This window comes from Chrysemys picta, chromosome 1, assembly GCF_011386835.1.
Source record: "Chrysemys picta bellii isolate R12L10 chromosome 1, ASM1138683v2, whole genome shotgun sequence".
In the NCBI taxonomy this organism is placed as follows: Eukaryota; Metazoa; Chordata; order Testudines; family Emydidae; genus Chrysemys; species Chrysemys picta.
In genome coordinates, this window is record NC_088791.1 from 131,111,564 (window position 1) to 131,134,457 (window position 22,894).

The 22,894-nt window shown below is 45.6% G+C and overlaps 1 protein-coding gene across 14 annotated transcripts in view; it reads left to right on the forward strand.

Annotated features, from left to right (window-relative positions):
- CCDC91 (coiled-coil domain containing 91) overlaps nt 1-22,894 on the forward strand; it is a 341,267-nt gene that overhangs the window by 61,211 nt on the left and 257,162 nt on the right. For all 14 annotated transcript variants that reach the window (XM_042844407.2, XM_042844444.2, XM_065570750.1 and 11 more), the window contains one exon: nt 446-524. In XM_042844407.2, coding sequence (XP_042700341.2) covers nt 446-524 — 79 coding nt within the window. The remainder of the gene's footprint in view (nt 1-445; nt 525-22,894) is intronic.

Here is a 22,894-nt window from a genome sequence, read left to right on the forward strand (position 1 = left end):
AAGTTAAATCAAAGATGTCACAGTGTGTTTGCAAAGTTGTGCCTGTGATCATATCTGTATTTCATATCCAGTTTATTGAGGGCTTTTTCCTAAGTATACCTATACATTTTAGCCCCAACGAAGCAGCCAATCCTAAGCAAGTGTTTAACTACTTTGCTGACTAGTGATGCACTTAAATGATTTCTGTAGTGTTTTGTGTGTGTGTGTGTGTGTGTGTGTGTGTGTGTGTGTGTGTGGTGAATACTCATTACAGTTGGACAAATACAATTAAAAAAAAAAAGTTATTCCACTTGCGCTAGTGCAGTGCAGTATAGGTCAGTGTTAAAGGAATATATTTGAAATGCTTGATAAGTTGTGATGAATGTGATCATTAGAAAATGCCTCCTGGAAAATCTGTGCAAAAGTTTTTAGAAGTCTAACAAAACAGTATTTTCCATATTTCTAGGCAGCAGTGACCTTTGAAGGTGAAGATGGTGAAACACAAACTATTTCTCCTGCTATTCCTTGGGCAGCATTTCCTGCAGGTACTGTTCACTGCTCTATAGCCAAAATGCTTCTGAAATAAATGTAGTCAAACTTTACTAATTCTGTGTCACTGAGAACGAAAATGATGCTTAAAATTGTTGATTGGCTCTAGTTTTCAAGATATGCTATTGGGTCAGTATATACGACCCTTGACTTGGGAATGGCGGAGGATAAGTGAGTTATAAAGGGAAGGGATCTCAATTTAAACCAGAAATGACTAAAATACATCTTTGACTGGATCTATGAATAAATCGATGATTGGGTTTGGACAGTACTTGCTTTTTCGGCAAAACAATGAATGATGCAATCTGAAGCTGGTACTGCGTCATACATGATATGAATTGCATCATGTTATTCTTAGAAATCATGGATGATGCAGTCATAACGAAGCTTACATCACTCTGCTGAACAAATTGCCCTAGATCAGCTCTAGAAATCATACAGTGTCGTGCTCTCTTATTTGTCAGTGTTTGATTTTGCAAAGGGACACATTTCTGTTTAGGCAAAGTGAGCAGAGATGCCTCGTAATTGTGTGAACAGTGCAGATAACTTCTGCCATGTTTGTGGTGAAGTGACTTTTGCATCAGAAAAGCGCAGTATAACCACTATGGTTAAGAAAGCCTATCACCTTTATGTTGGCTGCAAAATTGGAGATCAGGACAAGACGTGGGCCACACACATATGCTGCAACACTTGTGCAACAAATCTTCGCCAGTGGTTGAACAGGAAAAGGAAATGTATGCCTTTTGCAGTGCCAATGATTTGGAGAGAGCCAACAGCTCATGCCAGCAATTGTTACTTCTGCATGGTGCCTCCAGTTGGGAAAGGTGTGTCAAAGAAGAAAAAGTGGACTGTGCATTATCCAAACATTCCATCAGCTATACGCCCAGTACCCCACGGAGAAGGCCTGCCAGTTCCTGATGCACAAGAATCATTCTCACTTGGGTCAGACGAGGAAGAGGATGAAACTTCTGGTCCTGAACCATCAATGTCACAGGACCCACATTTTCTCCCATCCTCCTCCTCTGAACCACACCTCATAACACAAGGTGAACTGAATGACCTTGTCAGGGATTTGGAACGACCCAAGAGTAAGGCAGAGCTGTAGGGCTCCAGACTACAGCAGTGGAATCTCCTGGCAGGTGATGTTAGGGTTTCCATGTTCCGTGACCGTCAAAAGGATCTTGTCCCATTCTTCTTCATGGAAGGTGATCTTGTAGCCTGCAACAACATCGATGGTGTGATGGCAGCCCTCAACATCGTTCACGATCCAGATGCGTGGAGACTGTTCATTGATTCATCGAAGACAAGTCTTAAAGCTGTTTTACTGCATAATGGCAATGTTTTGCCATCAATTCCAGTTGGTCATGCAGTCCATATGAAGGAAACCTATGACAACATGAAACAACTTTTGAGGTGCATAGACTATGACCAACATCAGTGGCAGCTTTGTGGCGATTTGAAGGTTGTTGCTCTCTTGCTTTTTCTGCAGAGTGGATACACAAAGTACTGCTGTTTTCTCTGCGAATGGGATAGTCGTGCAAGAAATTCCCACTACATCAAGAAAGATTGGCCACTCCGACAATTATTGGAGCCTGGGAGGAAAAGTGTTCAGCATCCACCACTTGTTGAATCAAGGAAGATTTTGTTACCACCCTTCCACATCAAGCGGGGTCTGATGAAGAACTTTGTCAAGGCCATTGACAAAACACAAGCAGCTTTCAAGTACCTCCGTGGAAAATTTCCAAGGTTAAGTGAAGCTAAGATAAAGGAAGGTGTCTTTGTTGGTCCTCAGATTCGTGAACTTCTTCGAGATGATGCATTTGACCATGCACTGCGTGGCAAGGAAAAGACGGCATGGAAAGCCTTCCAGTTAGTGGCAATAAATGTTCTCGGAAACAACAAGGCAGACAACTACAGGTTGTTGGTGGAAAACCTCCTCAAGGCATACAAAAGCCTTGGTTGCAACATGTCACTAAAGATACATTTTTTTTGCACTCTCATCTAGATTTTTTTCAACCGAATTGCGAAGCAGTGAGCAACGAGCACGGCGAGCTTTTTCACCAGGACATTGCAAAAATGGAGAGATGCTATCAGGGCAAATGGAGCCCATCAATGCTTGCAGACTATTGCTGGACAATGACAAGAGATGCTCCATTTAATGCAAGAGACAAGCCAAGAAGCGCCGAGTAGACACTGAATAGGACTAAACTATGTACATAATAGCTTTTTACCCTTTGTTTCCATAATAAATTTTATTTATATAACCCTTTTGCTGATTTTTAAAGTGTTACATAAAAAGGACAGGTGAAATATTATCATGTAAAGCAACCATAAACACATGAAAAGACCTAGGTTTACAATTTATGATTAAAACTGTATCTACACAATATACATAGACATAAAATGTAAAAACTTAAATATCTTAGAAACAGTAGCCAATCAGTTGTTTTAATTGTCATATTTGAATTCAGCACATCAAAATACAAAATAAATAGCACATTTTATCTCTGAAGCAGACGACTTCTCAAAAATTGTAGACCAGTGTAATCAATCACAGTTCTTCTCTTCAGCATGTGGGACTGTCTCTTCTTCTTCCTACCATTGCAACAGCTCTCTGGCACCTCCCAGATATTCCCAGTAAAGTTGTGGTTGCTTTCTTGTAGCAGCATGAGGCTCGCTTTTAGAATGTTCTTGTGTTGAGGAACTGTTTTGGGATGCTCCAAAATTTTCTTGAGAAATGGATGATTTTTAACTGTTCAAAAGCTGAGTGGAATTTCATGAGACAGAGAAAAGGCTCTTCCCTTGTCTGAGTGTGTTCTTCCTGATGAATATCAAAGGTCTGTTTCAAACAATAGAAAGGTGCTGAGAACTTCCCAAAGAAAAGATTACAAAAATCAGTTAAACAGTTTTTCTTGTGGCTATTTTTGCATCCCTTCATTTGTAAAGCTAGAGTTCTTTTCTAACTTAAGTCCTATTCTGCAGAGTTGTAAGGTTCAGAAAAAAAATTGAAAACTTTAAAGTGACATTTATACAAAAAGTATTTTAGGAAATTTTTAAAAGTCTGATAGCTAATGATTTTCTAGGGCCAGAAGCAATTGCCACCTGTCTCTTCAGAAAGCCTAAGTATCTTTCCTTTACAATGGTGCTATCTAGTTTTGTAGAGTTACAAGTTATAGACCTTAAGCTTGACATGGATACAGTACTGAATATTGCTTGATCTAACCTCAGAACAGTATAATTTAGGGGGAAATGCCACATTTTCAGCTGAAATAAAGAAACCTTTCTCTAGCAATGTGATTTTAAAAATGGTGGGAAGGGAAAGTGAATGTAGTTGTTCAGAGAAGTTCGTGTCAGCATTTCCTGTAGAGATGGATTAGCTAGAGAGTGCAGGAGACATTGGCAAAAGTACATAATAAATGCAATGTATCACAGGGTATAACAATAATCAAAGAATCCTACGCTCGGATATCTAATTTTGATAAATTACAAAAATCCATACCAAAGTCTCAATGGATGGCTTAGATCCAGCCTACTCATTTACACAAGTTTGAAACAGAATGTAAACTCAAAATTATGTGGTATGTAAGTGGTGCTAATGTGATTTAAGGAGGTTTATAATCTGTAAATGTTACCACCAACTTCCATATCTTCTAGCTCCATTGTAGGCTACCCTTACCTTTTTAAAGCAACAACTAATATGCAGAACTGCGGATGTCTGTGGTTTGTGTCTCTCGGACAACCGTAAAATAATAATGTTGCCTGTACCAAAACTCCCTCCTCTTCTCCCCAGTTTACCAGCTTATGAGATTTGTACTGTCTTGGTAAATGGTTGGGAATGAGTGGAGGAAGCAGGTCACATCTTGCATCTTTGCTTCCCAGGCCAAAGATTCACAAAACAGAAAGGACAAAGGAGCCAGACCTATGGGTCTTTGCTGTTTTTATAGGACATATGAGAAGAATGAAGCTGTAGGATACAGTTTTCAAAAATGCATAGTTGATTTAGGTGCCCAAGTCCCACTGAAGGTGAATGGGACTTGGGTGCCTAATCATTTAGGTGGATTTGTAAATTTTACTTCTTTCTTCAGAGTTTTTTGAGTACCTTAATTCTATATGTGTAACAGTGTGGACTGGATGAGATTTTTACCTTTTGGGGAGAAACTCTGACTGCACAAGAGATAAGCTGGGACCCCTATCATAACTACATCTTTGCCTCTTCTGTGTCTGGGACAGGAGATTCAGAAGGGTAGAGGGATAGGTTAGAGGTATTTGTGTTGGAGGAGGAAATCTTGTGGTAGAGAAATCTAAAAACTCATTTGGTTTATGGTTGATCCTGTTTGTTTTTTGGTCCCTTTAATATTCGTTCATGATCACTGTTTAATTTTTGTTATTTGTTAAAACTTTCCATTGACAAAGAGGATGTTATCTTCGTAGTTTTGTCTCTCCAAAACTGTGGTCAAGACCTTGTGTTCTCACTTACCTCACATAGTTCCTCATGGGTACCGGATGTTGGCCGGGGCAGTGCATCAAGCAGTGTTCAAGTGGTCGTCTAGGCCAGTGATATTCAGACTGAGGCTTGGGAGCCACAAGTGGCTCTTTAATGTGTCTCCTGTAGCTCTTTGCAGCACATGATATTAAAACACTGTGTGATTTAATTAACCAGTCAGGATGCTTTTATACTGTGTTATTAACCAATTGTAGAATATTTGGTCAGTCATTGTATTGTGAGAATAATATATTGTATAGTATACAGTAAATGAAACAATGCATTCTCACTATTGTCACTCTTTCGGGTAATATTGATGGCTAAGTTGGCTCCTGAACCACTGAGGTCTGAGTATCACTAGTCTAAGCTCTCCACATTCCCATTTGGCATCATCATTCCTCAGCTTCTACTTCGTCAGGGGTCACTGAAGACGCTGCTCACCTGAGGCGCCATTTGGTCTAGGCCTGGTCTTGTCTAGGGATGTACCTTGGGGCAGTCTTCCACACTAGGGAGACACATACTCCATAGTGCTTCTATGTTGGAGTATTATTACAGGTGGATTCATTCATTTCCCCTTGCTCTTCTCTTGCTTCGGCAAGTGAATTAGCAGTGCCTTACACGCTGTACATAGTTAGTTTCCAGTAATTAGTATAGTTTAGTAGTTCTTTTATAAGTTTCAGTTACGGGGATTCCCCCTTTTGTCCCCCCCCCCCCATTTGTTGACAGTGCATGCCACGGCTTTAAGACTTGCCAGATTTGCGTGAAGCGCGTACCAAAATGTGACCCCCACATAGGGTGATCAGACAGCAAATGTGAAAAATTGGGACAGGGAGTGGGGGGTAATAGGAGCCTATATTTAAAAAAAAAAAAAAAAAAAGACCCCAAAATCAGGACTGTCCCTATAAAATCGGGACATCTGGTTCACCCCATCCCCACACCACCTGCTTACGGTTCCTGGGTGAGGGTTACCAGAAAGACTGCTGCAAAATGTGTTGGGAATTCCGACTGAGAATCATTAAGGAGAAGGAGCAGCATCTCAAAATTCTCCTTAGGAAGGCAGCTCTCCGATCTCAGTCGGACCCAGGCCCCGGGGATCCTGCTCCCAGCACGTCATCTTCGGCGCGAAGCGATATGGCGCCATCTTTGAAGGATCCGGCGCCGGAGAAAGATGCTGGCAAGGAAGCTCGGCACTGTCATGGAGCATCTCGTGGACGTTGCAGCCTTTGGCACCGGTCCCAATCGCCGGCGCAGAGGGCCCATCTCACTCACTGCACCCACCGGAGCATCTGCTGCTCCCGTCCACCCCAGAGGCTTTCAAGGTAGTGCAGGGCCTATTGAGGCTCATGGCGCCATTCTTGCTGCCGAGACAAGAGAGCGTCCCGAAACCACAGGTTCCGTCCCAGCACCCCATGCGGTCAAAGGGAAAGCTGGTGATGATGGCATGCCGATCCCCATAATTTTGGCACCCTTCTACTCCAGCACCGCCATCCAGGGAGCACAGTCGGTCCCCTGCTTCTCGACGCTCTACCTCGAGAGGAGCAGGGCTACCTTGGTCCTGCTACTCAGAGTCAGAGTCGGACTCATACCGCTCTGACTATAGCAGGAGCAGAAGATCCTCCTCACGGCACCATAGTGGTCCCGACTGATGCAGTGGGCCACTCAATGGCAAAATCCACTTCAGTAGCCCTTTTGGACTCTGCGGGCTTTCCATCAAGCCCAGGGTCCGAGTCAGGGGTCCCGCTCAGGTGCAGCATCAGTGGTGTCTGCGACCTTCGTTCCGCCACCGACTGCAGCACTGACGTTGACTGCTTTGGCACCGGAGGCATCAGTGGCCCTGATTGCGGCTATGGCACATGACGCACCGTTGGTACCGATGACGGTACCGGCACTGACACCGCCTCAGTCATTGGCGCTGGCTGCGACGGTGCCTACGGGAACCCCGGAGCACATGCTGCACCAGGCGCCGGCACTGGTGTAGACCCCGATGATGGCACCGGGACCAGGCCAACTTACTGCAGTTCCCACGGGGTCAAGAGGTCCCTCAGGTGGGGACGGTAGGGAGCAACCACTTCCCCTGGTGGTCTCCTTCTCACCAGATGAGGCCTAGCAGTCACTTCAGTAGTCCCAGCTCTGGAAGACTCCAAGGTATTGCAGCAGCTATTGCGCCAGGTCACCCAGGGTCTGGGCATTAAGCCGGAGGAAGTTGTGGATGATGCGGACCCTATGGTGGACATCCTGCCTCCCTCCGGCCCTGCTTGTATTGCCTTACTGCTGATAAAGACCATCACAGACATGACCAAGACCCTTTGGCAAACCCTGGCCTCGCTGCCACCTACAGCCAAGCGCAATAAGTGCCGGTACTTCTTTCCATCCAAGGGCTATCAGCACCTCTATTTCCACCCTCAGCCTGATTCCCTGGTGGTGGACACCGCTAACCAGCCAGAGGGGCAACAATTTCAAGGCCCTTTGCCCAAGAATAGGGACGCCAAAAAATTAGACCTTTTCGGGCAAAAGGTTTACTCCAACGGGGGGGACTGCAACTCCAAATATCCAACCAGCAGGCCATCATCAGCAGGTACACCTAAAATGCCTGCTCGGCGATGGCTTAATTTATGGAGTTGCTCCCCTTGGACTTGATCACGGTTGTCTTCAACATCCGAACCTCGAGTCGCTTCATCTCATGGTGTGGAAGCTCCATGGTTGAACCCAATGGAGCTTTCCTGTTCAGACTAGGTTAGACAGGTCCTCCTTGGCAGCATAAAACCCTCTACGAAAACCACATACCTTGCCAAGTGGAAGAGCTATTCAATCTGGTTGGCGCAGCGCCAATTGTCACTGACACTAGCATCAGTGCTGCTTATTCTGGACTACCTCCTGCATCTGAAGCAGCAGGGGCTTTTGTTATAGTCGATAAGGGTGCACTTAGCCGCCATCTTGGCCTTTCACCCGGGTGAGGAGGGCCGCTCTGTGTTTGCTAACTCGATGGTCAGCCAGTTTTTAAAATGGCTCGACAGGCTATACCCTAACATCAGTCAGCCTGTCCTGGTCTGGGACTTAAACCTGGTCCTTTCTAGACTCATGGGACCACCTTTTGAGCTGTTGGCGACATGCTCCCTGCTCTGCCTCTCTTACAAGGTGGTGTTGCTGGTGGCGATAACCTCGGCCAGGAGAGTGTCTGAACTCAAGGCCCTAACCTCAGAGCCCCCTTATACCATGTTCTATAAGGACAAGGTGCAGCTCAGACGTCATCCTACTTTCCTCCTAAAGGTTGTATCACAGTTTCACATTAACCAGGACATCTTTCTCCTGGTGTTCTACCCTAAGCGGCATTCTAGTGGCAGGGAGCAGAGATTCCACTCACTAGATGTCCGCAGTGCGCTAGCTTTCTGTATTGAGAGAACAAAGCCGTTCAGAAGTAGCCGTCAAGAAGGAACTGAAGGGGTGTAGGGTCGGCAGGGCTCTATAATGGGCGCTATGAAAGGCGCAACTCCAGGGGGTGCCCAGGCCGACCCTAGGGTTTCTACTAGGGGAAAAATCTTCCAGCTACTGTGCACGTGCGCATGCGCACACACTTGATTGGAATGGACGTGAAGAATGATAGTTATGAGAAGGTGAGTAACTGTTTTTTCCGTAGGTTCCTAGGTTTTCCTGAGTTGTAGTTTCTGTTGTTGCTTGCGCTGGTGTATGTTGCAATCTTGGGTTTGGTGCCATGACTCCCTTCTGAAGTTGCCTTTCATTTTCAGAGATGAGAGAGGCTAGGTCAGGGCTATACTCCTTGTTCCATTTTGCACTATGGAAGGTACGTTGGTCCTTGGTGGGGTCTGGGGAAGTTCATAGAGCAGGATCAGTTTCTTTTGCCATCTACTTCTCAACTTCTTTCCCACTGTTTTCATTGTTGGGGTATCCCCATATGGTGGCCTGACTGTTGAAGTTGCCAGTGACCAGGCATATTCTTTCTGGCAGTGTTTCGTCGGTTGGCCATGCAAGCTACAAACCACCAGGTGAGCAAAGAGACAACTGCTATCATGTTCAGCCATAAGTTCCATTGTACCATAGTGTTTCCCACTAGTCTTCTGTTGTATACAAGTATCACACTGCCATAAATGTTGCTTTAGATGTTCGCAGCAATATGCATACCAGGGATGTTTCGTGCTGTTGTCTCTATATCTCTCTTACAGGCATGTGATGTCTACTTTTATGCCAGACAGAACATCAGCCTTCTCTTTAGAGAATTCCTCTACATCGGAACTGATCATTTTAAGTGCCATCTTTGACTGAGGCCCTAAGAAGGGCTACTTATGTTGCATCTATTGGGTCCGTCTTCTGTCCTGGTCTGTGTTGTCAACTTTGGATTCTCCCATGGTTTGTTGCAATGGGAGAATAACTGGTGATGACATGAAAATCTCCGACTCAGCCTCCACTGAGGATATTATTAAATAATAGAATTGGGCCTTATTTACACACAACTTGCACTTGTTTAATAGGTATGTATATTTAAACTAATTTAGTTAACCAGTGCAAGTTTGTGTGTGAGTACTCTTAAAAATGTTTAAGATTGCTTTATTTAATTATTATGTAATCTATTTATAATCAATTATGCTAAATAAATGACACTCTTAAACTGAAATAAGAAAAGCTAAACACAAACTTGTACTAGTTTAACTAAACTGTTTTAAAAATACACTTTTAGTGAAACCTGGTGCATCTTTGTGCGGATAAGATCTTAGATTTCAATTCATATCAGAAGGGGGAGGGTAGTTTGGTGGGTCTTTGTTTTTCCAATCTCTTCCATCTTTTTTTCCCCAATTTCGTCCTGGCCAAATTAAAAATAAACAAACAAATCCATCCATAGCAAATTGAGGGTTCCTCCTGGAACCTAAGAGTAGTTGCAGACTTTTTTTGTTTTTTGTATTTTATACATTGACAATGTCTGGGCAAAACTTTCAGTGATCTCTACAGGTTCCTGAAACTACAGGTCCGCTATTGTGACACAAAAAACAGATAATCCAATAGCCAACCATGTCTTCAACAGTGACAGTAGCCTTTAGGATACTGGGACTGTTCCTCATTTGGGAGTGTCAGGAAGGTCTGATTAACTTGACAATAGAAAACGTCAGGAATTCTGATTCTGTATTTCTTATGCAAAACTCTCATGGGTGTGTCGACTGAATAACGATTAAACTCATATTAAAACACTGTATGTACTGTTACACTTAACGTTAATGATAAAACTTTTCTTAAATCTGAGCACAGCACCCCACTGCAGCAACAGGGTTTCTCTGGCTATTTCACGGGAAACATACTATACTGTTTTTAGTAGTTTTTCTTTGAAAAAGTTCTTTAAGTCTCTGAGCATGTTACACGTCTTTTTGTCAAAGGTGGAAGCTGAAATGTACTGTGGAGTTATGCTTTATTTGTATTTATGTGTTTGGCTGGTGACTGTTTTTGGATCCTTATTATTCTATATAAAATAGATCACAGGTAAAGATAAATAATCAGTATTACATTAGATTAAGGATACATTATGGTTTGGTGGTTATTTGGTTGTTGGGAGTGAGTTGGGTTTCCAGTGTAAGCCAAAATAATGCATCTTTTTCTATGTTTTTAAGAAGATGTAATCCTTATGTGAGGAACTAAAAATTTCCACCAATTATTATAGTATTTTACTGAATAAATCACATAAACTAATTATAGCTATAAAATCCCACGTAATGTTGGCATAGTTTTTGTGCCTATACAAAAGTTGCCCTCCTTAAACTTGCTTCCAACGTTGTGTTTACTTGTGTTACTCTATTGGCTTCCACTCAGTATATATTATAATTTGCTTTAGTTAAGTGTCATTGAAACCAAAATAAAATAATTAGGAAAACATATTTGACATGTTGTCTGGAGTGGCTCCCAACCGAGCGTGCCAACCTCAGAGCAGACTGTCAAAAGCAGGGCAGACACCCCAAACTGGTGGTATGGTCTATAATTAGATTTCAGCAACTCAGTAACAAATGTGAACTCCTGGATTGCTGTAACAGTCTTATCCTGGAGTCACAGACAGTCCCCTTGGGCACTCCTCTATCTTGCCACTCAGGCAAGCTGAACTTAGGATATCGCGCCATAAAGGGGGCTGCGTGCTCCCCCCACCCTCAGTTCCTTCTTGCCGCCAGTGAAGGTAGTCGGAACTTGCTCCAGCCTTGGCTGCAGTGTTTATAGCCTTAGTGGCATCTAGTTCACTGAACTTTTCCTTTGCTGAACTTTTCTTTCGTCAGTGCCTGGCTCTGGGCATGCCCCGTGGCCCAGGCTTCAAGTCGTGCGATCCACACTCTGTGTCTTCGCTGTCTGGGCGAGGCTCACATTAGTGAGTGCTGTAAGATTTGTCGCTCCTTCAAGCCTCGGACAAAGCGTGAGCGTGAAATCCAACTCCGTGCTTTGCTAATGGAGTCGGCATTGGCTCTGGCACCAGCGCGTCGACCCGACTCCGCGCCTGGCACCACGTCGTCGGTGCGCAGCGAGGCATCGTCGTCATCTTGGCACCGCTACCCCAGTAAGAAGCAAGGGAAGACTCAGCGGCTCCAAGAGAAGGAGAAGGGTGAGGCCAGACCCGAGTTGGGCAGCCCACGATTCCTGTCGGGAGAGAGACCTCCGACTCGCGCTGAGCGGAGTAGTCCGGTCCCGTCCGCGTGAGCCTCGCCTGAAGTACGCATGCTTTCGACGCCAGAGGCAGCTCAGGCCGTGTGTGACATCCTAGCCCTTCCAGTGCCGGGATCTCCTCCTCAGTCCGGCCCCCAGTCCTGTGGAAAGCCGCCTTTGGGTGCCCATCAGCCCTCCCTGGAGGGTTGAGGTACCTTCCCGGGTCGAGATGCCGAGCAGAGGCCTGCGACGCACTTCGACTCCACGTGCTGGCTCTTCTGCGAGCGAGTCCCACTCCTCCGGTCTTGGGCGCCGTAGAGGAGGTGACGAGGCGACGCCGTTCCTCCTCGAGTCAGTCTGACAGGAACAGTTCCCGACGCCGTCGGCACCGGCGCTCATACTCTAGCGCCCGCCGTCAGAGATGCCGTGCTAGGAGTGTGTCCCGAGAGTTCCTGGCACCGAGGCGCCGTGGCCACAGGCGCCGCGGGGAGTACAGAGACAACTCCTCGGACATCTACCTGTCCACGTCATCCAGGTCCAAGTCTCGTGGCAGGAGCTGTCATGATAGAGACCGCTCCAGTCATTCCCATGGCACCGTGTGCTCCTCTAGGACTTCGGCATTGGCGTGCAGCCGTCTTTCCCCGGGCCGCACCACGCCGCAGCAGCAACCAGTGCTGCCGGCGCTCCATGCATTTCAGTGCCAGGCCGTTCCCTGGCAAAGACAATGGTGCCAGTGGGCACCGTGGCCTCAGGCATCTGCACAGCCGGGAGCTCGCTCCGTGGCGGGAGCCTCTTAGGGCCACCCTGCGTCGCCTCCTCGGGATCGGGCCACGGGCGCCGAACCTCTGGCACCGACCCCGGGACAGGACCCAGACGTCGAGCCTATGATGCCGTCGGTTCCTGAAGGCACCGCACCATCTACCTCCTCGGCACCAGGCGATTCAGTCGCGTTACCGCCTCCGGCCTCTCAGGAGGACTTTAAGGCGCACCAGGAGCTGCTTAGGAGGGTGGCAGCAAATCTCGAGCTCCAGGCCGAGGAGATGGAGGAGCCCTCTGATACATTGTTTAATGTCCTCGGCACCCCATCGGGGGGTGGCCAACATCACCACCGGCCTCTGGCAGACCCCAGCCTCCCTTGGCCCCATTTCCAAGAAGGCTGAAAGGAAGTATTTCATTCCCACAAGGGGTCACGAGTACCTATACACCCACCCAGCTCCAAACTCTTTCATGGGAGAGTTGGTTCACCACCATGAGCAGAACGGCCAGCCTGCGCCCACACCAAAGGACAAGGACGCTCGGAGACTTAATTCCTTTGGAAAAAAGGTTTATTCCTCCGCGAGCTTACAGCTCAGAGTGGCCAACCACCAGGCACTGCTGAGCCGTTATGATTTTAATCTCTGAGGTTCCCTCCCCAAATTCGATCCCCTCCTTCAAGACAAGGACAAGAAGGAGTTCCAGGCTTTGGTCGACAAGGGTGCGGCTGTGGCCAAAGCAGCTCTACAGGTGGCTTTGAATGCAGTGGACACAGTCGCTCGTTCAATGACTTCAGCAGTCTCCATGCGAAGGGCGTCGTGGCTCTCGCTCTCGGGGCTGTCAGTGGAGTCCCAGTCTATAATGTAGGACCTGCCATTTGATGGCAAAGCATTATTTGCTGACCAGACAGACACCCGTCTGCACGGGATGAAGGACTCCCGCACCACCCTGCAGATGCTAGGCCTGTACGTCCAACCCTCTAAGGACAAGCCCAGGCCTCAAACCTCTGCTCCTCCAGCTTGGGGCCGATACGAACCCCCGCCTACGCGGCAGAGAGAGCAGAGGTGTTGGTCCCAACACCAATCCCGTTCGGCCCCAAGACCTGGGCCTTCGAAGGCCAAGAGGCCAGGGAAACGGCGTTTTTGACTCGTTAAGGGGGGTCACGGGGCCTGCTGCCAGTGTACCCCCTCCCCCAGTTAATAAAGTTGTGTTTTTATCAACCGTTTATCAGCCTTCCGGCTGCAATGGTCTCGTATAATGTCGGACCGATGGGTCCTCAGCACCATCTCCCAAGGGTACAGGTTGCAGTTCGTTTCAATTCCTCCCAACCATCCCCCGTCCTGGGAGCTCTGGAGGTAGAGCGCCTCCTCTCCTTGGGAGCTGTGGAAAGGGTACCTCGGGAATACCAGGGCAAGGGATTTTACTCCAGGTATTTCCTCATCCCAAAGGCTTCAGCCCATCCTCGATCTGCAGAATCTCAACCAGTTCCTGGTGCGTTGCAAATTCCGCATGGTGTCCCTGGCCTCTATTATTCCATCCCTAGACTAGGGGGATTGGTTTTCGAGGGTCACAGGCATTTCCTCCGTTTCCGAATAGGTCAGGACCACTTCCAGTTTATGGTCCTCCCCTTCGGCCGCTCTACTGCCCCCAGGGTATTTACAAAGTGTATGGCTGTGGTGGCGGCCCACCTCAGGAGGAAAGGGCTGCAGATCTTCCCCTACCTCGACGACTTGCTCCTCAAGGGCCGGTCTCGGTCTCTAGTGCAGCAGCAGATGAATTTCCTGCTGGACACCTGCGCAGCTCTAGGCCTACTGGTAAACGAGGAGAAATCTACGTTAATCCTGCTTCAGTGCATAAGCTTTATAGGGGCGCTGTTAGATTCCCGGGTGGCCACGGCCTCCCTCCCATGGGACAGATTTGAGACGCTCAAAGCGCTCATCGCCTCGGTCACGACCTTTCCGGTCACCATGGCACGGGTGTTCCTCCAAATCCTAGGCCACATGGCAGCAGGCACCTATGTGGTGCAACATGCCCGGCTTCGGATGAGGCCCCTTCAGCTTTGGCTGGCCTCCCGGTACTCCTAGGCCAGGAATGGCCAGGACAAGGTCATCACGGTGCTGCCAACGGTGGTGGCAGACCTCCAATGATGGTCCCTCCCGAGCAACATGCTCTGGGGTATCCCCTTCCGAGAGCCCTCTCCCTCGCTAGATCTAGTGTCGGATGCCTCGGACCTGGGCTGGGGAGCCCACGTGGGGGACTTCAGGACCCAGGGTATGTGTTCACCCGAGGAACCCTGCACATAAACGTCAGGGAGCTGAGGGCTGTATGCCTGGCATGCATGGCCTTTTGCCACCACATACAGGGGAAGGTGGTCAGAGTCCTCACAGACAACACGACCGCCATGTATTATGTCAACAAGCAAGGGGGCATGCGTTCCTGGGCTTTATGCCAGGAAGCCCAGCTCCTGTGGGAGTTCTGTATAGCCCACGACATACTCCTGCGGGCCTTTTATCTGCCCGGCAAGAGCATTACGCTCGCGGACCGCCTGAGCAGGGTTTTTTCCCAACAGCATGAGAGGTCCTTGCACAAGGAGGTGGCTAGGTGGATCTTCCTACAGTGGGGTACTCCCCAGGTAGACTTGTTCGCCACCGCCCAGAATCGCCCGTGTCCCTGATTCTGCTCCAGGGCGGGAGAGGGCGACGGGGCGATATTGGATGCGTTCCTGCTTCCATGGTCGGGGCCCCTGCTGTACGCCTTCCCGCCCTTCCCCCTAATAGGCAGGGTCCTACAGAAGGTGAAGTCAGACGGAGCGCTGGTTATCCTCATAGCCCCGGACTGGGCCAGGCAACATTGGTACGGGACCCTACTGCAACTCTTAGCAGCCCCCCCTCGCTGGCTGCCACTCTGCCCAGACCTCCTCTCCCAGGAGGAAGGTCGTTTCCTCCATCCCAACCTCTCCCTGCTCCACCTGACAGTGTGGCTGCTCCATGGTTGAATGAAGAGGAGGGGAAGTGTTCTGAGGATGTTAGAAGGGTCCTGCTGGAAAGTAGGAAACCCTCCATGCATCGAACCTACCTGTCTAAGTGGTATAGGTTCTCTAGGTGTGCGAGGGATAGACGTTCCTCTCCCTCTTCCGCATCTATCCAGCTTGTCCTCGATTACCTCCTCTTCCTTAGGACCCAAGGGCTGGTGCCCTCCTCCATCAGGGTGCACCTGGCGGCCATTTTGGCTTTCCACCCCCCGGTGCAGTGCCTTTCGGTGTTTTCACATCACATGACGTCCCGGTTTGTAAAAGGCTTAGATCGGGCATTCCCTTCTGGCAGACCCCCGGTCCCACTCTGGGACCTGAACCTGGTACTCTCCCGCCTCACAGGGCCTCCTTTTGAGCCCTTAGCCACATGTTCGTGGTCCCACTTTTCGTGGAAGGTGGCGTTCTTAGTGGCTATCACCTCAGCCCGCTGGGTCTCTGAGCTCAGGGCCCTGATCTCTCAACCGCCGTATACGGTCTTCCATAAGGACAAGGTTCAGCTCCGCCCTCACCCCGCCTTTTTGCCAAAGGTAGTCTCTGCTTTTCACGTGGATCTGGATATTTTCCTCCCGATCCTCTGTCCTAAGCCCTATTCCTCCAATGAAGAGCGCCGCCTGCACATGTTAGACGTGCGCAGAGTGCTGGATAGAACCAAGTCATTTAGGAAGTCCCCCCAGCTTTTTATTGCTTCGGCCGAGCACATGAGGGGACGACCGGTGTCCACTCAGTGGATTTCCCGCTGGATCACCTCGTGCATTCGCACCTGTTACGACCTGGCAGGGTTTCCTCCGCCTCCTAATGTGAAGGCTCATTCAACGAGAGCCCAGGCCTCGTCAGCGGCCTATGTGGCTCATGTCCCTATTCAGGACATCTGTAGGGCTCCTACGTGGTCCTCTGTCCACACCTTCTCATCACACTATGCGATCGTCTCCCAAATGAGGGATGATGCCGGGTTTGGTAGGGCGGTGCTCCGCCTGGGTAACCCTTAAAACTTTACACTTAAACTCCTACCCGCCTCCATCAGGTATAGCTTGGAGTCACCTATAGTGGAATACACGAGCAATCAGTCGAAGAAGAAAGGACAGTTACCTGTTCCGTAACTGGCATTCTTCGAGATGTGTTGCTCAGGTGTATTCCATGTCCTGCCCTCCTTCCCCTCTGTCGGAGTTGTCTGTCAAGAAGGAACTGAGGGTGTGGGGAGCACGCAGCCCCTTTTATGGCACGATATACTGGCGCCACTCCAGGGGTCGCAGCGGTGCTCCCCCCGTACGGATACTGCTAAGGGAAAAACTTCCGGCACCGGTGCACATGGCGAGCACGCACACCTATAGTGGAATACACCTGAGCAACACATCTCGAAGAACGCCAGTTACGGAACAGGTAACTGTCCTTTCTTGTACGTAGCAACTTCATGGGTGTCGGGCCATTAAACCAGCCTGTGTGGTGTTGTGTCCCACGATGGCCCATTTAAACTTGATAGTTCTTCTGGATGGGCAGGGGAATCACTTTTCCTGCCTAGGTTTACAAGTTTAGAGTAGGCATTTTAACAATTACAAAGCAAAACTAACATATTATGTTATAGCATGGGATGTAAACATCACAAGTAAGATTAATGCATGCAGCAACTTACATGTATTTTATAGAGACTAAACACATTCTCACAAGTTTAATACCCATGTTGAACAATATTAACATACAGGTGAGCTGATCTGGTTTCCAGCTATGAATTGGTTAGTGATCACGTGACTCCTGTAGCCTTGGCAAAAGCTGACACCTGGTTTACCAGCGTTACGATATTTTCACAAATAATTTTACATCGATCATATTATTCGTAGAGTTCTTCAAATCTATTTACTTGAATGCAAATCAGATGTGCTAGTGACTTTCACAAAATTAAAACTTTTTGGCTTACCTATATAGTATCTATTTTCTAAAGTCTGATTTAAGCCAAATGTTACATCCACATAATTAATTTTAAAGGGTATTTAAAAGTTTTATATGACTTATAAGCAAGTCTGGGTTTTTTGTTTTTTGTTTTTTGTTTTTTTTGTTTTTTGCAGTGGTTTATATCCAGCTGTTAAAAAACAAAAAATCAAAAACAAAAAAACACCTCCCTATGTATTCAGGCATAATATAATAAGCTTAAACTGGTAATACTGCTCATTCTGTTACTATTTCATGCAGTTCTGGTGCACTGAAATCCTGGCAAATATTTCATGAATAAAGTGGTTTATTGTAACAAACAAGATTTTGTAGGACTGATCCAATGTTTTATGAACATTGCCTTGTAAGTTACCTTTTGTTTATTGGGAAATTGTGGCTTTGCCTGGTCAAGGTTTTTGGATAGAACTATTTTTGCATCATCATCTTCACATTGAGCGATGGCAATCTGAAGTCTTTCTTTTGTTAAAGCTAAGCTACACTGTTTTGTTGAAATAGATTATTTTGGGGAGCATCATGTTCCCTTGAAAGAGTCCCAGTACATTTTCATTATTAGCCTTATACTGGATGAAGAACAGGTGGTTAAAGGTCCCATCAATTTCTTGCAAGTGTTACATTCATAAAATTTAAAGTTGACAAAGCAAAAAATTGGCCTATAGATTCTTCAATATTTAGATTTAATATAGTATATCAAAAGTTAAGATGTCAAGATTTGGTTTTACATTCCTTTATAAAACTTACATTAAGGACTTTTGCTATTGATGGTTCACTTGCACTTTATACCAACTTTTGGATCTTGGATCTGCACCATTTTTTCCTCAGGTATTTACAACATGAAAGGTTAGGCTTATGAATTACACAGTGCTTGATTAGAAGAATGAGTTCTCAAAATGGGGGTGTATGTTGATGGTAATACTATGTTCCATGTTTCACTGTTGGTTCATATAAAAAAGAGAAAATGCAAAATTTTTATGGGGAGGATGCCCTTCAGACAGAGCTTTGGACTAATTTATCCATAAACTGGAAATGGACAAAAATATAAATAAGCATGATGGAGTTTTTTGCTGGTATAAGGGAAAAAGACAAGATACAGTAGTCAAAGTATACACACTATTTTTCCACAGAATCTTTCTCCAGCAGCATGTAATGCTAAAGAAATACTTGTATTATGCAGACTGGTAGCAGGAGGTAGAACTGCTTTCTTTTTTAAATTACACTAATGTGTTCCTATCAGAATTAGGGACCCATTGTGTTAGGTACTGGGTAAGCACAGAATAAAAAGACAGAGCCGATGCTGCAAAGAGCTTGTACTCTTATTTAAGGGCAAGATGCAATAAAAGCAATATGAAGGAATGAATGCGGAAACACTAGGGAAAACAATAATAGTATGTATTTGCATAGGCCAGCAATGTACACAGCTGTATCTGTCTTTGCTGTTGCTACTGTTTATAATGTCTCAAAAACTGCTGACTCCTCATACACTACTTTTTCTGACTGTTTTATTGAGGGAGGCACAGGGAGTATTCAGTATAGTACCAGAATAAGAGTGATAGATTTCAGTTCCTTTCTCTGTTCCCTCTGTATTCATATAATGGAAATACTTATGTAAAAGCATCTGCTCTGTGCTCAATAACTGGACCTCAGAATAAATTTTCAAATGAAAGGAGGTAGGAATATGGTACTATATATATATATATATATATATATATATATATATATAATATTTTAGATACCTTTTGAGGGATGTGCAGGGGAGCTACTTAAACATTGATAAATTATGGGCTTTACTATGTATTCAGTAGATGTTTGTAAAAGAAAACAGGAAGGAATTCTGAAGAAAAACCTATTTGTGCCTCAAGATTATTTAGGAAGAGTTCCTGTATGTGAAAATATGATCCCTGTAATACTACCAAGGTCAGTGAGACCTATGGTGAGCTATTACAGCTCAGCATATCTCTATTTCTTTGGTTTAAGTCTCAGACTTACAAAAAGTTGTGTAGTTTCTGCCTTTTAGCAGGATCTTGACAAAATCTGACATCCTTAAGTGTCCTGTGCTTGTATGTTGGCGCATGACTCTGGTTTTTCTTGTGCTCTTCTAAGGCTCAGAATGACATGCATCCTGATGGAAGATTGAGAATGTGTGACTCAGATTGGCAGGAGTTATATGTGGGCTTCACCCTGGCACATGAATGCTTCATATTGGCAGGAGCTGCAATAGAGCTTTGGAAAGCAGGAGAATCTCACATGTTGGAGCAGCTGAAAGGGGAACTGTGTACATCCGTGCTGGCCAGGAGAGGACTCTTTGGCGATGACTAGGAAGAGCTGCATGATTCTGGCCTGCTGTAGATTGCACTATCAGAGTAAAAACTGGATCTTTGCGAAATGCTGAGCAATAGATGCTGTCTCAATGAAATCCAAGTAGAAACTGCTGACTTTTGAATGTGAGAGTGAGGGTGCAGTCTGGGCAGGAATTGCTGATTCAAGCTACATGAGTCAGGAACTGCTTTGTTTATAAGCGTTGGCCAAGACTAGATTCCTCCACTATGTATCTGACTAATGCAGGGCCTTGAGATAAGCTGCGGGGTTCTAGTGTCCAAAGGCATACCATAGGAGCCATTACATAGCTGCTTTATACTGACTGCTTGTTGAACACATTGTTACTGTTCTTTATTCTGATGCATCAAGATTGAGACCGTTTTTAACTTGCTTCTTTTCCCTCTGGACAAACTGCTGGGTTAAGATTAGGATGGCATTCTCACTCTTCCAGTAAGGTTTGGGGAAATGGGACAACTTAAGTTACCTTCAAGGAGGAATTTGGGCTGACTCATAGCATCTTATTAAGTCAGTTCTTTTTAGTGATGGTTGGCCTTTTGTTCTCCAGAATCTAACCTATTTAAAACAAAAGGTCTCTAGTTGTAAAGAAAACCTTCAGTATGTGAACCAAGCATAAATTCATTCTGTAATGTCTGCCTCAGTCTTCAAACAGACTGAAACAGTTGCTCTGAGAAGTGTGAACTGCTTGTGTTCATCCAGTCGGATGTTGACACCTGTGTTAATGGCCCATCAAGAAGAATCCATTATCCCAGAGACTTCTGAGAGAGGACACATACAAAATGGGGGCTGCTTGACCCCCACGACACAGGATCTTTCTAGCAGCAGGAAGAAAGTATAAAAGAGAGACCGTGATGACATCACTTGGTGTCTCTCTCCCCCATCTTAACACTTGGAAGATCGCTTGGAAGACAAAGACTTTGAACTAGGGAGATTGGTCCCAGGCTGGAAAGGAGTTCAGTCTTCATATAGAGGACTGTAAGCTGCCTGTAACATCCAATGGAGTGAGACTGATTCAAATCTTGCTTAGTCTGTTAAAGTTAGAATTTAGACTGTTTCTATTTTATTTCTTAGGTAACCAACTTTGATCTCTATACCTACTACTTATAGTCACTTAATATCTGTCTTTCTGTAGTTAATAAATCTGTTTTATATTTTATTTAAAACTGTGTTTTTGGTTGAAGTGTTTGGGGAAGCTCAGCTCAGATTACAAAGGCTGATGCATGTCCATTTTCCTTTGTAAAAGTGGTGAACTAATTAAGGAGCTAGCACTGTCCAAGGGAGACTTGAGCAGTGTAAGATGGTATATTTCTGGGGTGCAAGGCTGGGGGCTGGGGTTATTGGCTGGTGCCTCTATCTGTATGATTCATGAGTGGATCAGGGAACATTCATGCAATTTAGCTGATGGCTGAGTGATCACAGCTCCTGGAAGGGTTTTGCTGCTTATCGCTGGTATAGCACTGTGTGAGAGAGCTCAGATTGGAGAGTTAAGAGAGAATAGCGGTCCTACGGTTCCAGGTTGTACCCTGGGGATACCGTCACAGTGGGCCTCATTTTTTTGCCACTCTGCCAATATATCTATAGGATGTGGTACCTTGGTACACTCTAATATTTTCGTTTCTCTTTGGCTTATTTGAATTTTTGACACATGAATGTATTGAAGAATTAGATTCTCTTTTGTTCGTGTGATGTACAGATGAGTTGGAGATTTTTTTAAGCTTCCGCTTATTGGCATCCTTCCAACACATGGATAGATCAAGGGATTCTCTCATTGCATTTATCTTTCTCTGTAGCCTTTCAGTCTTGACTGGTATGGGGCTATTTTTTTTCCTGACATGTAGTTTCGGCACCTCTTGGTGCAAGGATATATCAGAGAAGCTCTTTGTTCATTTATTTTGATACTTTGAGAATCTTCCATGTGTTGTCTTTGCTTATTTTAGTGCATTTTCAACATGCTATACATGAAGGGACTTGGAAACGTATCTAGTGTGGATGCCCTTGGCATACCTGTAATGAGAATTTTGCAAAAAATTTTGATCAAGCCCAATACTGAGCATTTTCAATGCCTGCTCAAATTACAGAGCTCTCCAAATGCCTAGAGAAGAGTATTCTCCTTGTTGTTAGTTTATTTTCTTTCATGCTGTGGAATGCAGAACTACAGTGATAGGCAACCTATGGCATGCGTGCCAAAGGCAGCACGTGAGCTGTTTTTCAGTGGTACTCACACTGCCTGGGTCCTGGCCACCGGTCTGGGGAACTCTGCATTTTAATTTAATTTTAAATGAAGCTTCTTAAACATTTTAAAAACTTTATTTACTTTACATACAGCAATAGTTTAGTTATATATTATAGACTTATAGAAAGAGACCTTCTAAAAACGTTAAAATGTATTACCGGCACACGAAACCTTAAATTAGAGTGAAGAAATGAAGACACGGCACACCACTTCTGAAAGGTTGCCGACCCCTGGAGTAGATGTTTTGAAGCTGGTGTGATAATTTGCAAATGACTGTTGCTTAACTTGAAAGAAACTTGCTCTTCTCAGTTGAAAAACACAACTTTTCCATATTTCCTATCAGTTTGTGAAAGATTTCAGGTGCTGATAAGCTCTGATGTTATGGCTCAGTACAACATTTTTAAGTATTTTTGCAGAGATCTAAGAGAACAGTCTGAATTGCTTCCATCCCTCTCTAGTTGCCGTGATTTGACAGACTTTCTGTTTTGATAAGTGTGTATAGCCCAGTGGTGTTCAACCTGTTTGTCATTGTGGGCTGCATATGCAGTTCTCTGTGTTATGTGGGCCGCATCTACACAATATGTCCATATTGTCTGTATGGGCCAGAGGATGTCACATGGGCCACAGTTGTGTGCTGATTGGACCACAAGCGGGCTGTGGGTTGAGAATCACTGGTATAGTGTCTTGTAATTGGGGCATAGTCTTTATTTTCCATCTTAGTACTTTTTAAGTGTTTGGGACTGTACTTCAGAATTGGGTTATAAACACAATTCCTTGTATTTGCTAGTAGTCCAAAAGAGATGGCTAGTTACATGATGATGGCTCTTTTCATAGTTTGCACAAAGACAAGTAAAATACACTAAATATTTGATTAATTTTCCATCTAATAATTGCTTTAGTTCTGTGATTTTTGAATGGAAGATCACATGACTTGTGAGTTGTTAAAGACAGTGGAGGGTAGTTCATGAAACAA